Source organism: Hemitrygon akajei, chromosome 27 (assembly GCF_048418815.1).
Source record: "Hemitrygon akajei chromosome 27, sHemAka1.3, whole genome shotgun sequence".
NCBI lineage: Eukaryota > Metazoa > Chordata > Chondrichthyes > Myliobatiformes > Dasyatidae > Hemitrygon > Hemitrygon akajei.
Genome location: NC_133150.1, coordinates 37,835,559 through 37,859,211, shown reverse-complemented (window position 1 = coordinate 37,859,211; position 23,653 = coordinate 37,835,559). Strand labels below are relative to the sequence as shown.

Genomic DNA, 23,653 nt, shown 5'->3' with positions numbered 1-23,653 from the left:
GTGCTTGTGATGCTCCTGCATGTAAACTTTTCATGTGACTGTACTTCACCATCGAAACTTGACCCAATTCAAAACATTGGTAGCAACATACCAAAAACAGCTTGCCACATGCTACAATTCCTAGTGGGATGCTAATGCAATGGTCAATGAACTGTATTTAATACACTCTCCCCACTTTCATGTACAGGTGAGCAATAGTGGCCCAATACTTCTCCCCCATCTGCCCTGGAATGGTCTTGTCCTCAATGAACTTGTGCTTGTTTTGGTAAACTGGCCTCAATAACTTGACACTTGGTTACTCTGGCTTAGAATTTGTTGGAAGCCTTTCAATATATGAAAAGGTCATGTTCACTAAAACATACTTTTTTAAAAAAGTGGCAGAATTGGTAAAATATTTCCCACGCTCCCACTTGGTGGGATCCTCTTTGGAAAGAAGGGAAGTATTCTCCAGAGTAGGAAAGTTTGGGAGCCTTCAATGTTTGGTATAAATATAACAGACCCTACGAGCACATATTGGACAACAAATAGGCCTCTTCATCATATCTGTTCAAAGACTTAAATACTGCCTAAGTTTGAAACTACAAAGACCTTTCCATGTTATTTCATTTCAGCAGAAACACTGAAGATTTAATTTTTTCATTAAAAATGAAACTTAAGCTCCATGCCTTTCCCTTTCATTTATTATTTTTAATAAAGCACACTGTTCTGGGAGCTCTTTGGTTCTGCCCATGTCTCTGGGGTTAACAGTGGACTGGAATCACAGAAATCTGTTCCTGTGCTGTACTTCTCTATGGCTCTATAACATTCTGTGTGGATGCACCACAGCTTGGTACGGTAATTGTGAAAAATAAAAGCAGTTCATTCACTCATCATATCTATTCGGAACAAAGACTACTTGATCCTACTTCCCAGCTCCTGGCTCACAGACTGGACATCTAAGTCCTTTCTAAATACGATGAGGGCTTCTACTGCTAATACCCCTTCCAGCTGTAGTTTTCAGACCTCCCAAACACCCAGAGAGTGAAAATATTTCATGCAACATTCTCTGACCATGCTGGTCCAAGTGAAAGATTAATGGCTGCAGGATCTAAAGACCAGTGCAGAGCTTATGAATTTTTTTAACGATCAACCATGAAAGAGTTGCTATTGTACAGAGACATGAACCACATTTTCATTAACCTGAAGTCTGGGCTTAATGGGTGACAGATGTCAGTCTTGGACACAATTTGTACTGTAATTCTATTACAATAATATTTTATTTTGATCTGACTCCTGTTGAGACAACTTTAAAGAAAAGCAGTATTCACACAAGAGATTTTACATAAGCGCATGTGTGCACGAGCATGTGTGAGTGTGTGTGTACGCACATTTGTGTGTGAGTGTGTGCGTGTTGGACTGATGGGAGGATGAGGAAAGGGCTCGCTTTGCTGCTGCTGCTGCTGCCCTGTTCTGCTGTTTTTGCAGTTGCTGCTGCTTGTGTTGTTCCGCTGAACGTGGTGGACTCGCTACATTGGCACTGGAACGCTTGCGGGCTGGCCCCAGCCCATTTTGAGTGTGTTGGTTGTTAATGCCAATAATGCATTTCACTGTACGTCATTTTGATATACATCTAATAAATAAATCTGAATCCCAAATCCTTTTAGCACTGCACTGCTGATTACTGATGTCTCTGCTAAGGGAGCAAGTGTCTCCTATCCACTCTACCCAACGGCCTCTGCGTTGGCTGAAGTAAAGGCATAGTTTAATAAAACTCTTTGCCCAGTTGACACTCCAGTGAATAAAGACCAGTCAAGCCATAACTTAGAGGCACTTCAGCTCTGCTGATTGGGCAGCAAGGTAAGATTTTAAGTGACCCTTCCACTGCTGGATAACCAATAAACTGCACAGTCAGCTACTGTCTACTCAGCAGTATTGAAAGGAAAGGAGGAGGATGGGCCACTGAGAGGGAAACCGGACCAGGCACTCCATTCACTGACACAGAGAATGGTATGTGTGGTATAATCACAGATGCTGATATCAAGGACCCTTAACATTCAAATTTATGCCCCAGTTAATAATAGGATCTACCTCACACAGTAATATCTTGGAGTGCCTTGGATATAGTCCCTTTACACTCAGCACCAAGTCCATCGATTTCCATATTTCCTTACGACATGGAAGGAGGGCACTTGGCTCATCAACTTTGTGCTTCCTCACAGAGCAATCCTATTTCTCCACAGTCCCAGCTCACCCTAGATTCTACCCCTCACCTTTACAACCCACAGCAAACAATGTACCTGCGCACAGTTGGGACGGGGGAGGAAATTAGAAAACCCAGCGACACCCCACAAGGTCACCAGGAGATTTGTCCAAACTCCACACTGACAGGATCAAAACTGGGTGGATGGAGCAGCGAGGTGGCTGCACTACTGAATAATCATCCCTAGTGACCCTGGGAATGAAAGGGTTAATGCACGAGGAGCACTTGATGGCACTGGGCCTGTGCTTGCTGGAACTCAGAAGAATGAGCGAGACCTCACCGAAACCTATTGAACATTGAAAGGCCATTATAGAATGGATGTGCAGGGGATGTTTTCAATTGTGGGAAAGTCTAGAACCGGGGGCACAGCCTCAGACTAGAACACAGATAAAGGAGGAACTTCTTTAAGCCACAGGGTGGTAAATCTGTAGAATTCATTGCTACAGACAGCTGTGGTGGCCAAGTCATTGGGTATATTTAAAGCTCATAGGCCCTTGATTAGTAAGGGCATCAAAGGGTATGGGCAGAAGGCAAGAGAATGGGGTTGAGTGGGGGAAACATCAGCCACGATTGAATGGAGAAGCAGACACGATGGGCTGAATAATCTAATTCTGCTCCGATGTCTTCTAATCTTTATGAAGCACCCAGGGATATCTTGAAGCGGCTCAGAACAGAGGAACCAAATCACGCACAACAGTCTCAAGAGTTTACAGAGAATAGTGTGAAAAACAAAAACCATCTAGTGATCGGCACATCTCTGGGCAAAGACGTCTTGTTAATGAGAGGTCAAAGGTGAATGGCCAGACTGGTTCAAGCTGACAGGAAGCCGACAGCAATTCAAGTAACCACACATTACAACAGTGGTGTATTGAAGAGCATCTCTGAATACATAACACATTAAACTTTGTTACAGCAGCAAAGACTACCAATATACACACCTTGTGTAGACTAATTTGTCTTCCGGAGAACAGAAAGCTGTAACAGTTGGGCCTAAATACATTTTCTGAATTGCTCTCTTGGCTGTGTGGACACAGCATGGATACAGGCCTTTCGGCCCAGTTAGGCCATCCTGAACGTGATGCCCACCGCTAATCCCAATTCCCTGTACTTGTCCCGTATCCATCCAAGCCCTTCTTAAATGACACTATTGCACCTGCCTCAACTATTTCTGGCAGCTCATTCCATACACTCACCACTGTCCTTGTGAAAAAGCTGCCCTCAAGTCCCTTTTAAACAGTAACCCCTCACCCTACACCTAAGCCCCTAGTTTTAGACTCTCCTAACATGGTGAAAAGACCTGACTATGCCTTTCATAATTTTAAACACTTCTACAAAGTTGTCCTTCATTCTCCTACATTCTGAGGAATAAAGACCTGGCCTGGCCAACCTCCCTCTTTAATTTTGGCCTTCTGGTCCTAGCACTACCCTTGTAAATCTTTTTGCGCACCTTCTAGTTAAACCACATCTCTTCTATGACAGGATGACCCAAACTGCACACAGTACTCCAAGTGTAGCCTCACCATTGACATATACAACAGGCCAACACTTCTCTCTAGCACTCTTGTAATGGTTACTTCAAATCAGTTATCCTTGACCTCCCTTTCTTATTAACACTCAGGACACAAGCAGTGCAGCACTCAACAGGAAGGCACTGATGATCCACCTTGAATCAGATGATAATCATCCGCCCACCTTGCTTGGCTGTTTGTGGTATGAATGTTCTTGCTGGGTCTTTCACAGAAGTTTGGGGTCAATCATATTACTAATGAAATTGGCTCTCTTCGCAAAGTCGTACTGAACGTGGACTGCAGATATCTCCTCAGAAGGCCAGTAATGCCCAGACAGGTTTGTAAAAGCTATCCAATCGTTTCATGCAGCCAAATTTCAATTCCAAATATATTGAGTTAACGAAATTAAAGTCCCCAGCTGGCATGATGGGATTTGGACTCCTGTCCTATTTGTCAGCACTGGCTGCAATATATTCTAGTTATATCTTATGTAGAAATGCTGAACTGTCCTATTTGTCAGCACTGGCTGCAATATATTCTAGTTATATCTTATGTAGAAATGCTGAACGAGCTGGGCTTTTCTCCTTGGAAGGAGGATGAGACACAAATTGAAAGATGTGTATAAGATTAGAGGCAAAGTTGAGTGATCAGATGACACTTCTTCCCCCTGGAGGTCAATAGCTAATTCCAGATTGGAGGAAAATTTAGGGGTGATGTCAGAGGTAGTTTTTTTATTTTACATAGAGTGTTAAGTGCATGGAACGCACTGCCGGGGGTGGTGGTTGAGGCTGATGTATTAAGGACATTTAAGAGAGCCTTAGATAAGGACATAGATGAAAGAAAAATTCAGTTATAGGCTGTGTTGGAGGGAAGGTTTAGATTTATCATGGAATAGATTTATACCGGTCAGCACAGCATTGTGGGCTGAAAGGCCTGTACTGTGCTGTACTCTTCTACGTTCTCTGTTATTATACGTTGCCTGCCATATTCCTGAAAACTCTTTGCCTTGAGAAAATAGCACAGATTTGATTTTAACACATTTCTTTATCAAAACCTTAAATGTATCTAGATGCTGTTTAATTTAAGACTTTAATTTTGATTGGTGTCTTTGTACTGATGCTGCACATTGGCATTTTGTCTCAGTACAGGGGATATCGTACCTGCTTAAATAACCAGCCGCGCTTCAGAACATTGGCTTTTGGATTCCGCTTCATCGAGTTCGACCTCTTGCCAAAGGAAGCATTCTTCTTCGATCCCTTGGAAGTCTGTAAATAGATGGGGTTAAAATGATTGAGGTCCCAAATGGAAACTTCTTCTGAAAGAGCTCCAAGTTCCTCCGATGTCTCCAGTAAATATACCCCAACCCCACCTTTTCTAAGGGGAGCAATGATTGGGTCTTCAATCATGAAGTTGGAAAGAAACTTAACTTAAAGAAGTTGCACCCTATCACTGCCTCCACATTCCAGTCCCTGAGCTGTCGATCCTTTGCAGATATCTTCAACCTCAGAGGTTTAAATGGTAAACTTCATCACCAGAGACACCCGGACATGGACTAGAACTGGGGTTTCCAACCTTTATTATGCCATGGACCCCAGGATGGGATGATCTGGACTAGAGTAAGACGAGAAGGTGGTTCACTCTCCCCCAAAACTGACCACTCCCAATCAGAACGAGTTGATGGCCACTTTGCCAGGTCCAAGAATAGATCTATCGCTGCCTCCCTACTACCACCACTCTGGACACGTCTATTCTCCTTCACACTGGGAATGCCACACTAGAAATGGTAGAAACATTTATGATTTATACAAACGTAATATTTTGTATGTATTGCACTGTTTACTGCCGCAAAACAACAAATTTCATGACGTATGCCAGTCATTATAAGCCTGATCCTGATTCTGAAATTTACTAGAAGTACGGTAGATGAAGAACTCTCATGCTAGATAGCAGAAACCACTCCCTGTGTATCATCACCCTTCTCTGGAACTCTCTGCCTCTCTAAATCTGTAGCTGTATTTCATTAGGAATTCTGCAGTTGTACTATGGAGAGCATTCTAACTGGCTGCATCACCGTCTGGTATGGGAGCTACTGCACAGGATCAGAATAAGCTGCAGGGAGCTGTAAAATTAGTCAGCTCCAACATGGGCACTAGTCTCCACAGTATCCAGGACATCTTCGAGGAGCGATGCCTCAAAAAAATGTGGCATCAATCAATAAGAACCCCTATCATCCAGGTCATGCCCTCTTCTCATTGCTACCATCAGGTAGGAGGTACAAGAGCCTGAAGGCACACATGCATTGTTTCAGGAAGAGTTTCTTCCCCTCTGCCGACAGATTCCTGAATGGACATTAACACTATTTCACTGCTTTTTAATTTCAATTTTTGCACTTCTTCATTTTAACTATTTAATACACATACTTTCTGTACTTCACTGTGTTTCCCCTCTACTATTATGTATTGCATTGTACTGCTGCCGCAAAGATAACAAACTTCACAACATATGCCGGCGATATTAAACTCGATTCCCATTCTCAATGGAAGGGTACGAGTAAGTCTCAGCAAAAAAGAAAACAACCCATTAGTTTGCCGGAATGAAATCAGTTCATGCCGATATCACCAGGAAATGTTTATCAATAAGGCAGCAATCAATCTGTACAGGTCCCTGCTGTTCCGGCTACCTGAAACTTCGGTACATCAGTCATTCAGAGAAGTTTTTCACGGCTATACTCCCTGACCTTTGACATGCCCTCCAGCTCCACTTGTGTACAGATTCAGTTTAGTTTTATCTTAGTGACTCCATGGTGTTTGGTCTGTGGTAGAATAATTGATAGGAACCTTAGGAATGACTAGCTAAATATTGTTTTATCCTTGTATCAATAGAACAGGAGAGAAAGGCAAACACAAAAGTCAATACCCCTGCAGCAAGGAGGCTTGGTGCTCTACCAGATCAGAGCTCCTAGCAACAGAGAGCAGACTCCTTGCTGTCCCATCATCACACACTCCAGCCGAACTAGGCCATTCAGTCCGCCAAATCTGCCTTGCTGAAGTCACTGTGAAAGTGCATCAGGCAACTGCTCAAGTTCATAAAACCCATAACCTACATACTGGCATCTATTCAAGACCATAAGACGGTAGGAGCTGAATTAAAGTATTCTGCCCATAGAGTCTGCTCTGCCATTCCACCATGGCTGAATTATTTTCCTTTTCAACCCCATTTTCCTGCCTTCTCTCTGTAATCTGTGATGCCTTTACTAATCAAGAACCTATCAACCTCCACTTAACATATACTCAGTGACTTGGCCCCCACAGCCATGTGCGTCAATAATTTCCACAGATTCACTACCGCTGGCCAAAGCAGATCCTCCTCATAAAATGCCTGTTACAAAAAGCTGTAGGAATCAGTAAAAGGGAATGGGTTAAAAAGCAATCGGGTAAAAGGTATGGATGAGTTTATCATTTGTAACTATGTGCTGTGCAACTATGAATTGTCTTTAACTTGCAGAGACTGCAGTTCAAATTGACATAAAACAAAATTTTCAAGACCCTTTTTTGAAGGAGAAAAGAGAATAAATAGGATCGAACCTACTTAGGTGCCCAAAACATGATGTAACGTAAATAATTCTCTGTTCTTTTGGAGGCAATTTCACACTTTTGATAGGCAAATATGAGGCAGTAAGAGTTGTATTCATTCCTGTATGCCTACAAGTAAAAAGAACCTTAACCGATCCTCCAACTGAACAGTTCTCCAACCATATCTCCACCTTACTCAAGAGCCGACAGTCTATCCACCTTCCCACCTCCAGGTGAGTACTAACCTGTATGCAATTGAAATACCATGCTTACCCTGAGTGCCTGTTCTTGGGAGTTTTCTGAAACCAAAGTGTGATTGGATATCTCACTGGCAATGCTGACTGGGCGATGCCCTTCCCCTCCTCCTCCTCCTTCACCTCGCACTTCTGTCCGGTTTGACATATTGGACAAAGATCTGAAATAACAAACGTGTCATTCTTTAATAATTCTTTTATTTCTTTTCCTTTAAATAGATCTTTTACTTCTCCTTTCAAATATGATTCTCTCAATAAGCTGCATGTGATTGGAACACGTGATTTACATTTTGATGGCGTTTTTCAGGCCAGTTGAGCAATCTGGTGCTTTGCTGTCTCCAAGGGGGTTCGGTGAGGTTTGGAGTGGAGTGTGTGGCCTGGAGGCTTGGAAGCCTGGAGCCTGCAAGCCCCTGACAGACTCCATTGCTCCTCTCCAATTGAGCCGTCAAGCAAGGCTGAAGCCGATGAGAACGAGAGCGGAGGACAGGCAGCCATTCGGCGCTATGTGCCTGCGTCTGACCAGTCTTCCCTCCCTTTCACTAGCTGCTGTCTGAGGAAGTGCACGAGTCTTGGGGTCCACATTGCATGGATTGATTGACAAGGCTTTGGACTCGTTTTGGGGGACTTTGAGGATCATGCTGCATTGTGTTTCTGGATTCTGGCTACTTTTTTTGCTGTATTTTGAGCAGTTTGATTGGGGCAATTGATGCGGACAAGGGTGCTTCAGCGAAGAACAGCCCAGTGGCCTGCAGTGGGCACAGCACTGAACTGAGCTCAGCTGAATACTACTGGACTTCTGGCTTGATGTTTGATATTCTGTGTGTTGCTCGCTCACTTTTTACTGTTTGCACAATTTGTCTTTTTTTTGCACATTGGGTGTTGATGTTTTCTTGAAGAGGTTCCACGGTGTTTCTTTCTTTCGTGGCTGTCTGCGAAGGATGAATCTCAGAACTGTATTTTGCGTACATATTTTGATAATACATGCACTTTTGACTTTGAATATATGAGATACAGATTGCAATGTAGGATTTGGAGGAATTTCAAAGTAAATTTATTATCAAACTACATATATATCATCATATACTACCCAAAGATTCATCTTCTTGCAGGCATTCAGAGTGGAGCAAAGAAATACAATAGAATCAATGAAAAACTACACAAAGACTGATGAACAACCAATGTACAAAGGAAGACAAACTGCAATACAAAAAAACTCAATAATAATAATAAATAAATAAATAATCAATAAATAATGTTAAGAACATGAGTTGTAGAGTCCTTGAAAGTGGGTTGATAGGTTGTGGAATCAGTTCAGTGTTGAGGCGAGTGAAGTTATCCATGAAGGATAACTTCATGGTTATCCATGATATTTATTGCTTATTTATTTATTTATTTATTTATTGTTATTTCTTTCTTTTTGTATTTGCACAGTTTGTGTCCCTTTCATACTGGTTGTATGCCTAAACTGATGTGGTCTTCCATTGATTCCCTTAAGGTTAATATCATATTATAGATTTATTGAGTATGCCTGCAAGAAAATGAATCTTAGGGTTGTATATATGTATATATGAAATATATGTACTTTGATAATAAATTTTCTTCAAACATCAATAGTTGAATGGTAATAATTGTTCCTGAACCTGGTGATGCGGGACCTAAGGTTTCTGTACCCCTACCTAGAGGTAGTAGGTAGTGTCATCCTTAGAGGACAGATTGATAGAATTCACAGATACTGAGTCAGCAGCTGAAGTCTTCCTGGTGCGACTGTGTTTGTAGATATCAAGTGTGGGTCCTTGTTGAATTACCTCCATCTCCACACAAGCAAATCAGAATGCTGGATTTTGGAGGAATTAGGAAGTTTCATTGACCAGAATTGCTTTTCTTTTACATAGAACTGCTTTGCAGCTCAGCTGAGCAGAGAGCGGGAAGAACAGATCCCAGTGCAGGTGTGTGACTGTGTTGCGTATGTACATCTGTTAGTTTACAGATCTAATGACTTGCTATATTTGGATGTGTTACCTTGCTACGTAACCTCCAGCGTAGGTGGCGTGAGATGCAGCTGCATTCCTTATCAAAACTTGAAGTCAGAGTTAGGTTTAAGTCAAATTTAAGTCAAAAAGAAATATTGAAAGATTCGTATTGAATCTTCTCCCATTTTATTTACAAATGTACAATCAAAGACTGCAGGGCAGCTGTTGTGGGGATAAAGGCAATGTGACAATTCTCTGTGAAATCAGTCATCCACACACACGCTTTCTGTGCTCACAACTCAATGAAATAAACACTTTCTCCACCACCCCCAATGTTTTCTTCGCCCTTTTTCATTTCTTCAAACATTTCTCTCAGGAGTGAGTACACAGTTTGGCAGAAACTACAGCTCATTCTCACTATCAGTTCCTCACCCAAATTTTTTATGCCCGTCTTCTGCTAAAGATTGCCTTTCTTTTTAATTGTCATTTTATTTCCTATTTTCCCTAAAGAAGGATATTTGGGCCATCGAGACCATGCAGAGCAATAGCATCGACTCCATCCCCACGTCAGGTGAAGGGTCCCAACTGCCCGTTTCCCTGCACAGAGAATGCCTGACCCACCGAGCTCCTCGACCCCTTCGCCTGCTGCTCCACGCCAACTAACACCCTGCAATTCTACCAGCCGCCACCCACATTTGGTGGACTTTACGGGAGTCTATCAGTGTAACACTGAGCATGTCTTTAGGAATGCAGGGAAGAAACCAGAGTACAAGTTAGAGATCAGCATTATTTGTCACATGTACATCGAGACATACAGTGAAATGCATCGTTTGTGTCACCAGTCAATATACTCCAAAGATCTGCTGGGGGCAGTCCACAAGTATCACAGAGCATGCCCACAACTTACTAACCGTAATCCGTACGCTTGGAACAAGGGAGGAAATGGGAACACCCGTTTGAAACCTATGAGGTCCCGGGGAGAACGTACATACTTTTTACAGACAGCAACAGGGATTGAACCTCGATCGCTACTGGAGAATGTCAGGGGCAACATGCAAATTCCACGCAGACAAGGCCTGAGGTCAGAATCAAACCTGTGTAACTTATGAGGGGAGGTAGCTGCAGCATCACTACAGCACCCTTCAAGATCCAAAAACACCACTTCAAATGAGAAGCAGGGGAGGTCTCCCTCAGTGCAATGGCCAATAATCATCCCTCAGGGAACATGGGGAACAATGCCCACAGGGCAACTTTGCTCCGTCCACTGCAAAGGGCAGGATCTCCTGGTGGCCACCCATTTCGATTCGACGTACCATTCCCATTCTGATGTGTTTGTCCTTGGACTCCTCAATGGCCACAATGAGGCCGAACTCAAATAGGAGGAGGAGCTCCTCATATTCCATCAGGGTAGCCACCAACTTGATGGCACGAACATTGATTTCACAAACCTCTGGCAATTTCTTTCCCTTTCCCTTTCTCCATTCTGGTTCCCCTCTCACCCCTTCCCTTCTCCCTACCTGCCCATCACCTCCTTGTGGTGCTCGTCCTTCTTCCCTGTCTGCAGTGATCCACTGGGTGGGAGGGGAAAAGGGGGCTTATTTTTCTGCTATTGTTTTGTTTAGTTTCTGTCATTGTGTTGTTGCTGTTGCCGCTGCTTGTATTGATCTGCCGAGCATTGTGGGCATGCCATGTTAGCACCGGAATGTGTGGCAACACTTCTGACCTGCTCCCAGCACATCCATGGGTTGTGTTGTTTGTTAGGACAAGCAGCACATTTAACCATATGTTTCAATGTACATGTGATACAACAAATGTGATATATAAATCTGGGGAGTCTGGGGGGGAAACTTCTTCACTCAGAAGGTGAAGCAAGTGAGGGATCAGCTGTCAGGGGAAGTGGCAGACGTGTGTTCAGTGGTAACATTTAAGAGAAGTTTGGAGAGGTGCAGGGATGGGAGGGATTTGGTAGAATATGGTCCGGGTGCAGGTAGATAGGACTAATGGGACGAGGTGAAGATCAGGTCAGCATGGACTGAATGGGATGAGGGGCTTCTTTCTGTCTTGTCAGACGCTATGACTCTGTGGATTTCCTGGCTACTGCCAAGGCTGTAGGCATCTTCTGCCACGTGGGGACTCTATCCCCAGCTGCCCTCTTAACTAACGAACCGCTCGGTTTATGAACAGTTCACGGAAATGGAGCGCTGGGGAGGAGCCTTAAATAACAACAGTGACTATCCTTCAAAAGTACCTCATTGGCTGGAAAAAGCTTTGGGACATGCAAAATACAAAAGTAAAAAGTTTTTAAATAGTCTTGCAAGATCTTTTACATCTACCTGGGGGGGGGGGGGAACGGGGTTCAGCAAGGCCTTCAATTTATCATATTATCAACAGCACAGCATTCCATCAGTTCTAAGAGACTAGTCTAGGTTTTGTGTAGGGCCTTCTGGAGGGACCAGACCCACAGCCTTCTGCTATTCACTGAACCATTGGTAGACCAGTTCTCTCAGCTAAACTACAAAGCAACACCTTTCCAATTTATAAAACCTCCCATTCCTATCAAAATACTATACTGCAAACCAAATCGCTGCTTGCCGATGGTGAAGTTTAAACTGAATCATGGCCACAATTCACTCCATGGTACCTAAGCCAGCTCCTACAAAAGTATTTGGATTTCATAACTGTCTTTGGGATGGGAATATTGGCACAGAGTTAGAAAACCTGAGGTACCTGTTCGGCATGGAACCATGAACGTCATTTGTTTAGATTGAAACCATAGCTCACACAATACACTACTGTCAAAGAGTTTAATCCAAACACACAAATAGACACACACACCTATTTCCCATAACTGTCCCACCTGGCTAACAGATGCAGGAGTGGAAAACATACAGCAAGTTTCATTACATCATGAGTTACGTTATTATTGGTAGTTGTCTGTCTCAAGAAGCCACAGACACTGGGCCACAAGTTGGGTTCCTGGGTAATATCCTAGATTCTGATGAAGAGACATCAACATTACAGCAACACGCTAATTGCTGGAGGAACTCAGCAGGTAAAACAACATCTGAGGAGGTAAAGGAATTGTCAGTGTTTTAGGTGGAAACCTTGTATCAGGGCATTTCTACCTCACCCCCACTCCATGCTGTTCGACCACCAAGTTCCTCTGTTGCATCTCCAAGCTGAAACATTAACTCTCTCCACAGGTAGTGCCTGAATTATCTTCTAATTTTATTTTAGATTTCCAGCATCTGTGGTTTTTATTTTTGCTTTCAGCCACAGATTCCCAAGAGCCTGAGCATAACAAGTGGACCCGTCAGCTGAATGTGTCAGGCATTACAAGTGGCATTTTTGCCTTATCTGCTCTCTGTCCCAACACTAACCTTCTCCATCTCAAGGGCAAAGCAACTTTACACTTGTAATGGTCTAAAGTAATTGGTCCATTACCTCTAGAACTCTCTCTATATCCCACTGCAAAACTCATTCTCTCGCAATCACCAAAATCAGCAAATGACCCAGGGACAGAGAGAGCAAATTTAACATGACTCCTATGCTCAGTCTGATTTCAGTCTTAATTGATAGTAGGTGAGCAGTATTGAATGAAATTTACTTCAGTCCCATGAGCTTCAAACCCTTTGAACTTCGTAGACAGCATCTTGATGGAAATCTTTTCCCAATATAGTGCAAGCTTTCTCCCCAATTGCTTTCCCCTACAGATGCTGATGGATGTGCCGTAGTAATGTCCGGCCAATTGTTTATTTTAATCTATTCAGACGGACAGTACAGTGACAGGACCTTTCGGCTCAAAGTGCTGGCATTGCCCAATTATACCCATGTGATCAGTTAACCTACTCGCCCATATGTCTTTGGAATGAGGCAAGAATTTGTCCGTTCTCCCGTGACCATGCGGGTTTCCCCCGGGTGCTCTGGTTTCATCCGACATTCCAAAGGCGTCCGGGTTAGGGTTAGTGAGTCGTGAACACCCTATATTGGTGTCGAAAGCATGGCAACACCTGCGGGCTCCCCCCCACCCCAGCACATCCTCGGACTGTGTGGACCGTCGACAGAAACAACGCACTTCACTGTATGTTCCGACGGACATGTCACAAATAAAGCTAAATATTATGCTATAATAGGACCTGTGACCAAAAGAATATTGAAAGATGCAAGCCTTTGGCAACGTCGTAAAGTCAGCAAGGATGAGAAGCGGGTGTTTTATAGGGAGAACTGCTGATGCAAATGGACTTGGTCCTGGAGGTACCAATATTGCAAGGACCATGCATGGGTGACGTAACAGGCCAGATTAAAATAATGTTCCCCTGGTTTCACCTTAGCTGTCAAGTTGCAGCCACATTTCTGAATTATAATCCACATGAGTAAGGAGTAACTGCGAAAACAGAGCTCCCATCATTCGTCCACATCAGAACTACAAACATCAGGCCAGCAGGCTCATCCAGTACGGAAGCTGACTGAACTGTTGATGGTCTCTGGGACTTTAGGAAAACAGCTGGCTCCCTGGGACTGGACCATGTCTCTGAAGTAGGAGAGAATAAAATTCAAATAAAGTGAGTGCGTGAGCGAATGTTGGTAGGTGGCTAACTGGGTAAGTGGGGTAAAGGAATGTGACGAGTGTGTGTAAAAAGTGAGAGAAAGGTAAGAGGGTGAAAGTATTGTGTCAGGTGAATGGGTGCGTGAATGAAAAGAAAGAGACAACAGGAAGAACCAGTAGAATGGGAGGCAATAGGGCCCGTGGAAGCAGTTACATTTGAGTGAAGGAGAAGGTGAAAACTCCATTGAACTGGTACCCTTCACTATTGGAAGAGAAATAGGAAAAATGACCATGAATACAAAGGGAACAGATCTTGACTTACTTGTCTTCCAGTTTGAAGATGCAGTTCTCAATAGGAACCACCCCTGTCACTGGGTCCTGGAATGTAGTAGTTCTTTCATTGTGGCTGAAACACAATGGAAGGGTTTCATTAAAACAGCAATATACACTTCAATGGTTAAAACTTTCATAGAAATATGTACATGATCACAAATGCTGAACATCTGGCCGAACTTTTGCCAACTTGTGTCTTATCCATTTCACCAATACTGGAGGAGAACCATTTCTCACTTACGGTTGAGTGTTTTTTGTAAAAATATTGGATATATTGTTTAACAGTGCAGGGGATTCGGGGCTCATGAAGAGAGGTAATATAGTGGAGCCCCAGGAACAAGCACACTTAGCAACCCAAACCAGCCTCCAGTTAGGTCCAAGGTGGCCCTCAGCAATTGCAGAGTGGGTGGCTGGGAGATGGGTAGGAGATTCAATAGTTTTTTAGGTGTAATCTGAGGGAGGGCGGAAGAGGCAGAAAAATCAGAGCAAGTCAGCGTGGAATTCCAAAGCTTAGGTCCTGGGCATTTGAAGGCCTGGTCTCAATCCGATGAGAAAGGTAAGGGACACACAAGAAGCCAGGGTACTGGACTATAGAGGTTTGTGAGAGAAAATCAAACTTCTTCCATCTGGGTTCTGAAAAAAGTCTACAAATTTTTTTTTGTAATTTGTTTTTTTATTGAAGTTCATCATCAAACAAACATTTCCATTAGATGTATTTCAGATACCGTACATATATATCATATATTCATATTTGCCACAAATCTCCACATAACATTTATCTGAGGTATACACTTATAGAAAAGAGAAGAAAGAAAGAATAAGCAAAAGGAGAAAACTATGAACAAGTAGGGAGTGATCTTTTTTTATGAAACATATTCATTGATTAAAAATTAAAGCATTGAAAAGCCAGTGGCCAATTTACAAGGGTGTTGAATGGCATGGTGATGGGTGAAAGGGTGGAGATATGCCTCTACCAAAGGAGGTGTAAGGCAGTCCTTCCCTCTGCTAGCCTGCAAGTCATCCTTAGGCAAGGTGTAGCACCTGCTTAGCCCCCGATCAGGGTCATGTGAAGCCATGGGCGCAGGTGCTGGATGGCTGTATGAGCAGCTGGTGCACTTCACAAGTCCCGGTTATGCGACCACTGTTGCCAGGTGGACAACCTCTGAAGAGAGTTGACAATGACTGGGGTCACACATCTTGTAAAGACACTGCCCAGAAGGCGGCAATAGCAAAACACTTCTGTAAAAAGATTTGCCAACAGCAATCATGGTTAAAGACCTTTGTCATACAACATGGTTCAGAATGAATGAATGAAAAGAAAAGGAGTGAAGAGGGAAACTGGTAAGCAATTAGAAAGAACCAGCACAAGAGCATTGGCTCCAACAGCATTGCTTGTGCTGATTCATTAACTACTTCCCACTTACTTTACCGTGTAACGCGGTAGCTTAGCGGTTAGGGTAACACTTCACAGCACCAGCAAATGGAAGATCGGGGTTCAATTCCTGCTGCCTGAAAGGAGCTGGTATGCTTTCCCTGTGACCACTTAGGTTTCTCCAGTTTCCACCTACATTCCAAAGTCCTACGGGTTATGGTTAGTGAGTTGTGGGCATACTATGTTGGCGTCAGAAGCACGGCAATACTTATGGGATGTCCCCAGCACATCTGTTAATGTGCTGTCTTGTTAATGCAAGTGTCGCATTTCACTTTGATGTTTCCATGTACCTTTGACAAATTAAGCTAGCCTCTCCCTTTAATCTCTTTATTACAGGTGACCAAAACTAGTGCTGTAGTAAATTAAGCTAAACTGCACCAGTGCAGCAGCTAAACGAGATACAGTGAGGTGCAAAAATGTAGTTGCCTTACATGGTCGCTACTCATTGTTGCCAAGGTAGAACAAACACTTGAAATTATTACAGCTTCCACAAGGAGCAACCCCACATCAAATACACAAGTGGGCCCCAACGGCTTGGCAGCCCTGCTTGATTTCTTCTAGGCTTCAAATAAAATGGATTCCTTAAAGGCCACCAGGAATACCAAAGCGTCAAGGAGCTGACAAGAGGCTCAGTCTGACTAGCATACGTTCATGAAAAAGAAACAACAGTCTCTTAGGCAAGGGTCATTTAACTTGTTAAAGGATTGCAGAAATATTTCCCGCACCACATCAAGAGAAAAGAAATATGCATTCCTGAATTCCATTTCGGGGCAGTCAATAGCTGCAAGCCCCTAAATTGCCGTAGAGAAAACGTCTCCTAAAATTGCATCTAAACACTGTAATGAGTGGTGGACTCTGCCAAGCACACTCTCAACATTGGCTAACCCTTCTGAAAACTCCACGCTTGGTTACCTATTCTGTAAACACCTCCTCCCCTACCTGCTTGTTATTGCAGTGCTGACAGCAATTATTGAACCATTGTCACACTACCCCCTTGCTGGGTCATTTATTCCGTTACACTCCATCTCATATACCAGACCACAGCCTGCCACTATCGCTAAACCTGAAAATATTCACTCCAGCTCCGCCCAGGTCCTATAGTAGTGAATGGACAATAAGAACTATTGCTGGATTTTGCAGCCAAACAGTATTCTTCGTACCTAGAGAGTGTTATGAGCTTGTCTCCTGATATCTCCATTTGTGGAGGCCATCAGATGTGGTTGCATCACAGCCTGCACAAGGTTACGAGAAGCTGCAGAGGACTGCAGTCTCAGCCAGCTTTCATCATGGAAACAACCATTTCCACCATCAAAGTCATCTTCTAGAGGCAGTACCTCAAAAGGCATAATCCATCACAAAAGACCCTCACATTGGGACATCCACTTTTCTCATTACCACTATCAAGAAGGTACAGAAGCCCAAAGATGCACGCTCAATGATTCATATAAACAGCATCCTCCCTCCACAAACATGAGAAAATCTCCAGATGCTGGAAATCCAAAGCAGCGCAGACAAAAAGCTGGAGCAACTCAGCAGGTTGAGCAGCATCTATGGAAAAGAATACACCGTCAACGTTTCGGGGCATGACCCTTCTTCAGGAATGATAAAGAAGGAAGAAGATGCCAGAATAAAGAGGTGGGGGGGGGGGTAGGGAAGGAGGATAGTTAGAAGATGATGGGTGAAGCGGGGGGGGGGGGGGCGGTTAGAAAAGTTAAGGGCTAAAGAAAGAATCTGATAGGAGAGGAGAGTGGACCTCAACTATCAGATTTCTGAATAGTTCATAAACCCATGGATATTAGTTCACCATTCCTTTTGTTTTGCACTATTTATTTTGTAAATTAGTATCTTTACATTGTACTGCTGTCATTAAAAAAAATTCCACATCATCAAAATCTGATAATAAATCTGTTTCTGAGTGTTTCCATAATTTTTTCCAATCTCCCACTGTTTTCCTGCTTTTTGACCACATTCTTATTAAGAGGAGTTCTGACGCTAGGTTTTAACCTGAAACATCGACAACTCCATTCTTCCTACAGATGCAGTTTCACCTGCTGAGTTCTTCAGCACTGTGTTTTCTCCCCCCCCCAAGTTCCATTTCTTCAGCTTCTCATGATCTAAATGTCTCTCAGTTTCTACCTTGAATATATTCAATGACCATCTCCAGAGCATCCTGGGGTGCAGACTTCTGGTGTCACAATTCTCTCAATGACAAAATTTCTCCTATCTCCACCTTAAATGGGTGGCTCATTATTCCAGAACAATATTCGCTGGTCTAGATACCCCACCGGGAGGGGTGCATCATCTTCATACCCACTATCACAAGCCCTTTCCAAATTTTATACATTTCAGTAAGATCACTTCTTGTGCTTTTACACTCCAGTGAGGATTGGCCCAATCTGCTGAACTTCTCTTCATATGTCAGCCCTTCTTTCCAGGATTCCACTCGTGCATCTTATCCAAAACAAGCACATCCTCTCTTAAAATGGAGACTGAAACTGTACAAAGTACGTCAAGTGTGGTTTAACCTAATAGGACCCCTCCTCCTTCAGTCCTGACGAAGAGTCTCGGCCCGAAATGTTGACAGCTCGTTTCAACAGATGCTGCCCGACCTGCTGAGTTCCTCCAGCGCGTTGTACGTGTTGATTTGACCGCAGCATCTGCACTGTACTTTATGTAAACTGCAAGAAGTGTTCTCTGCTTTTATTCTCCATAACATTTGGAATAAAGGGCACCTTCAGGGAAACACATACTTGAATGCCAAAGTCTCCCTGTCCCATAATTTTCTGTTTTCTGTTACCTAGTTGAACCATTACATCAGTTTGAAATTAATAAGCCTCAGCATTTCTGAGATCCAATTAATAAGCCTCAGCATTTCTGAGATCCACAGTCTAAGGCAACACACGCGAAATGCTGGAGGAATTCAATAGGTCAGGCAACAGCATCCATAGAAATGAACAAACAGCGTTTCAGACTGAGACTCTTCTTCAAGCAGACCTGGGCCTGTTTAGTACCCGGAAGGGAGCCTGCTGAGGAAACCCAGGTAGAGAGATCGAGAGGCCAGCAGGTCACTCACTCACCCAGTGGATGCAAAGGGCTCCAGACTGACACTGACATTACGATCATAATAACATAGAAAAGACCCAACATAAATCCATGTCTTCCCTCAGAGAACTTTCATATTCAACAGCACACTATAAATCTGCTCAAAAATCAACATTATCTGTTCAAAAATTCTAATCAATTTGGCTTGGCTGGTCAGTATCTAACCTTTGACCTCATCAATCAGGAAATAGATCTACGTGGTCATTACTGCTTGTGGAAGTTCTCTGTACATAGTGACCTACTCTTCGAAATATTTTACCTTAGAGATCTTTGGTTGCACGTCTCCTCTTAAAGACCCCCTCTGTGAGAGCCCCATTCCTTCAGCATTGCACAGAATGCAACATTCTGAAGTATGTGCTCATTTCTCCGAGCCCAAATTCAGATTGGCAACACTTAGTCATTACTGACACCTTCCATGATCAAAGGTTTCAGCTGACGCATTTCATTACCATTGCTGTACAGCTTATCAAGCCTCGAGGTTATCAGATGCACACCAACACCTGCCAATGTTTGTGATGTGATGATCAAGGCAGCGATATCCAGGTCCTTACCCTGCGCCTCTTGTACATAACAAGCACCAGTGAAGAAAACAACCCAACTCCCTGGCATCAGGGACAGCTCAATTGCTGTTCACGTCCCACAATAGGAGCAAGCATGAGAGGGACAATCAGTGAGACTGAACCTACTGTGCAGCAGGTATACGAGATTGTAATACAAGAGAAGTTGTAGAGTGATAAATCATGAAAACAGGCCCTTCAGCCCAACTCATCTGAGCTATTGTACTGCCCAGCAAGCTAGTCCCTTCCGTCTGTGTTTGGTCCATAGCACTGTAAACCTCTCCCAAACCATTTACAAGATTCAAAGTGCATTTATTTTCAAAGTACATATGCAGTATACAACCCTGAGATTCGTCTTCCTGCTGGCAGCCATGAAACAAGGAAACACCATGGAGACCATTCAAAGAAAATATTAAATGCCCAACACGCAAGAAAAAAGAACAAATTGCGCAAATGGCAAAATACAAGGGAATAACACACAGAGTATTAAACACGAAACCACATCCTATGAATGCTCAGCTCAGTTCAGTTCAACTTAGCACTGTGTCGTTCATTGACTGCTGGCCACAAAGCCAGTCTGCATCAAAGCATCCGATCAAAATCGTGCAAAGTAGCAATTTTTAAAAAAAGAGTAATCAGAAAACAGAAATGCATGTAGCATGAACCACAGAGTCCTCTAAAAGTGAGTCCAGTCCACAAGCTGTAGCAATCAAACCTTGCCCAAGAGCCGTACACCTTCCTCCAGCAGCAGTGTGTGACAGAGAGAGGGGGGGAGCAGTCAAACACAGGAAGATGACGCTGAGCCCCCACTCCGCTTCTGCATTCACGGTCATCGATTTCAATCTTGCACCACGCTTTAATCGGTGAATTATGAAGCCGAGCATGGGTTCGTGCTCCAGCATCAGTCCGCACACTCCGTTCTCAATCACACTGAATTCCCTCAGAGACAGCGTTTACTTATCTGGCTGGCTTTTAAATGCTGCTAATACATCAGCCACCACTTCCGACAGCTCATTCCAAGTACGCACCACCCTTTGCATGACGAAGCTGTTCCTGATGTCCCTCTTAAACCTATGACCTTTAGACCTCTGGTCTTAAACCCACGATTAGCACATCCTCCCTGAGAAAAAGACCCTTCATCCTGTTTCTGCCCCTCATGATGCTATATACCTATTTCAGCACACCCCTCAGGGAATAAAGTTGTACTCTACGCAAGTTCTTCTTGTAGCTCAGCAACGCTTCACCCCACCCCCCACAAGGTGAGAGAGTGGAAAGGAAGATTGTTTTGCTGTTGCTGAAGTCAGAAGAGTTTGGACTTCCCAGAGTTTCCCAGCAGTTACACTGGGATAATTCAGATGCTCAAGCTGTGCCAGATTAGATCCAGCCTGGGTTTAATGTCCTTGTTTCATTTCAATGGAGAAGCACAGCAGCAAGAAAGTTCTAGGTAATGTAAATTTGTATTAATTACTGTACTGGAAATTAGTAGTGTTTTTAATTATTTTTAATATCTTTGCTTTGCAGTCTAAAGGTGAGTGATTGTCTTGGATGTCTCTCTTTCAATCACCAGACCCTTTTGGACATTGCTATTGTAAAATGCTGCAAGTCAGTTTCCCTTGTTTAATGGTGAGGCAGTCAGCAGGGGAACTGTGTGGCCTCAGTTGTGGTGAGGACTAGGCCTCAACAGGCGGGCTTGCCTGTTGCAGCAGTCCAGGAGGGGAGGCATTGGATGGGGTGTAGGCCTCAAGCCGCAGGCTTGCCTGTTGTAGCAGTCCAGGAGGGGAGGCGATGGATGCGGTGTAGTGCGGCAGCCACGCTGGATTGGGGCCTGGCCCACTCCGTTGGTGCTGCTCTCCTGCATTAATTCGGTGGAAGACAAACTGGATTGCACGCCTACGTACATTCATCAGCGTACTGCTGAAAGCTGCTTATTCTTGCTGATAATACAGGTGCACCAACAATTTACAGGACATGTCACTCAAGGATTTGGGCTATATATATTTTTTGTGTGTGACTGTATGTTCAGTGTTAATGTTAAGTGTGCTACATGTGCCTTATGCTGTGAATGATTGTTGGTATTGCGTTTTGCACCCTGGCCCCAGAGGAACACTGTTTTGTTTGGCTGAATTCGTCTATGGTTGAATTGTAATTGAACTTGAAACTTAACTCATTTATGAACTTGTTAGAATTTAATTGCATGTTTTTTGCCCCAGTTGCTTTACAGTACTTTTCAACTTGTATGAATGTCAGGAGTTGAGGCAGTGTTACAAATCAGTAAAGACAAGAATGCGCCTCAACCAGTTTTCAAAGCACGTCTAGGGGTGGAAGTTGTCACTTAAAGCAGGACCTCGCCAATCAGGAGCTCCTTGCTGGTACATTTACAGAAGGGAGTGATAGATACGTCTCATTCAGGTGCACTGGGAGAAACCCGCCCAAAGGCTAAAACACTATCAAGCTGTTGGAGTATCTCTTCCCCAAATCTACTACCGATACATGACAAGCTCTTCAGCAACAATACATATTAACAAGATTTTGTAAAGTACTTTCAATTTAGTAGAATGGATAGGGCAGTTATGAAATGTCGCAGCCACTTTGTGTGAAAAACACCATGAATGAAGCAATCTTTCTGTAGTGCTTTGTCTGAAAAAAAAAACATTTTGATGACCTGTGTGCACCAGGCATCGAATGCAGGGTGGAGAGCAGGAGGTACTGAGAAAGGAGTCTGAGATGATGAAGGCATTAGGAAAAAAAGTGAAGAAACTAGAGGGCATTGGTGAGACCATATCTGGACAAGCGTGTGTAGTGGAACATAAAACAATACAGCTCAGTATGAGGCCTTCAGCCCATCTTGTTGTGCTGACCTATATTAACCTACTCCAAGACTTACACACTCCATAACAATCCATATTTTCTTTCATCCATACACCTATCTAAGAGTCTCCTAAATGTCCCTACTGTATCACCCTCTACCATCACCCTTGGCTGTGTGTTCCTGACATCTACCACGCTCTGTGTATGAAACCTACCTCTGACATCTCCCCTAGGTCAATCCAGTGCCGTTCCGTAAGGAGACTCTCTCTGTTCCGTTCCCCCCACCCACAACCCCCATGAAATACATGGGCTTTGTCCGGGCCCTCCAGTTTCTTCCTACAGTCTAAAGGCAATAGGTTAATTGGTCATTGTAAATTTAATCGGGTTTGTCGGGGGTTGCTGGCACGGTATGGCTCGAAGGGCCAACTCCACAGCGTGTCGCTAAATAAATAAACTTTCCTCCACTCACCTTAAATCAGGGGTTCCCAACCTGGGGTCCAAGGACCCCTTGGATAATGATAAGGGTCAATGGCATAAATAAAGGTTGGGAACCCCTTTATGTCCATTGGCATTAACCATTGCCTCTCTAGAAAAAAGGTGCTCTATCTAGGTCTCTCATAATCCTATACACCTCTATCAAATCGCCACTCATCCTCCTCCATCTGCCACTTCTCCACTCAGCTCTGCATCCTGTCTGTTAGAACCTATGACAACCTCTTACACTATCCACAGCACCTCCAAACTTTGTGTCATCTGGTTTCTTTATTTAATGAGGGATGCATTTGCATTAGAAATGGTTCAAACAAGATTAACTATGCTAATCATTGGCACAAACGTGTGTAACAAATACACATTGAATAAGTTGAATGTGTGCTCACTGGACTTCAGAATGAGTAGTTTATTGAAACATACAAGATTCTGTGGGACTGAGCTGACATTTGCCCTTGTGAATCTTTAGAACTGTCTACTCCAGAGATATGTGGAAATTGAATTTCAGTTCATAGGAGCATGCAGGGAAACCTACAGCGAGAACACATTTAATTAAACCAGTATTATAAAGTCAGGCAACTTTATCTCGAGGGCAGTTTGCTGGACTTCTTACATAAAAAGTGACCCAGCTAAATAACTTGTCATGCGAAGCTAAAGAACTGAAATTTAATGTGTTTGATAATCATGTTCTTTCCCTAAACCCACAACAAAGCGAAAACCTTGGGTCCGCCAATCTCCATTCATCTGCAAAGGATTTTGGAAATGATGCAGAGATCATTGCTGAAGTTAAAACCATTCCTCGGAGTGATGTGCCCTGAACCTTCCCACCGTTTTGTATCATTA

The 23,653-nt window shown here is 43.5% G+C and overlaps 1 protein-coding gene across 20 annotated transcripts in view; it reads right to left on the bottom strand.

Moving 5' to 3' along the window:
- plekha6 (pleckstrin homology domain containing, family A member 6) overlaps positions 1-23,653 on the bottom strand; it is a 338,544-nt gene that overhangs the window by 78,027 nt on the left and 236,864 nt on the right. For 19 of the 20 annotated variants that reach the window (XM_073030660.1, XM_073030659.1, XM_073030669.1 and 16 more), the window contains 3 exons: positions 14,412-14,495; positions 7,593-7,734; positions 4,908-5,012 (listed from right to left, as the gene is read on the bottom strand). In XM_073030660.1, the coding sequence (XP_072886761.1) occupies positions 4,908-5,012; positions 7,593-7,734; positions 14,412-14,495 (331 nt within the window). Of the gene's footprint in view, positions 1-4,907; positions 5,013-7,592; positions 7,735-14,411; positions 14,496-20,228; positions 20,419-23,653 lie in introns of those variants that run through there. The other variant, XM_073030680.1, reaches the window with a different exon arrangement.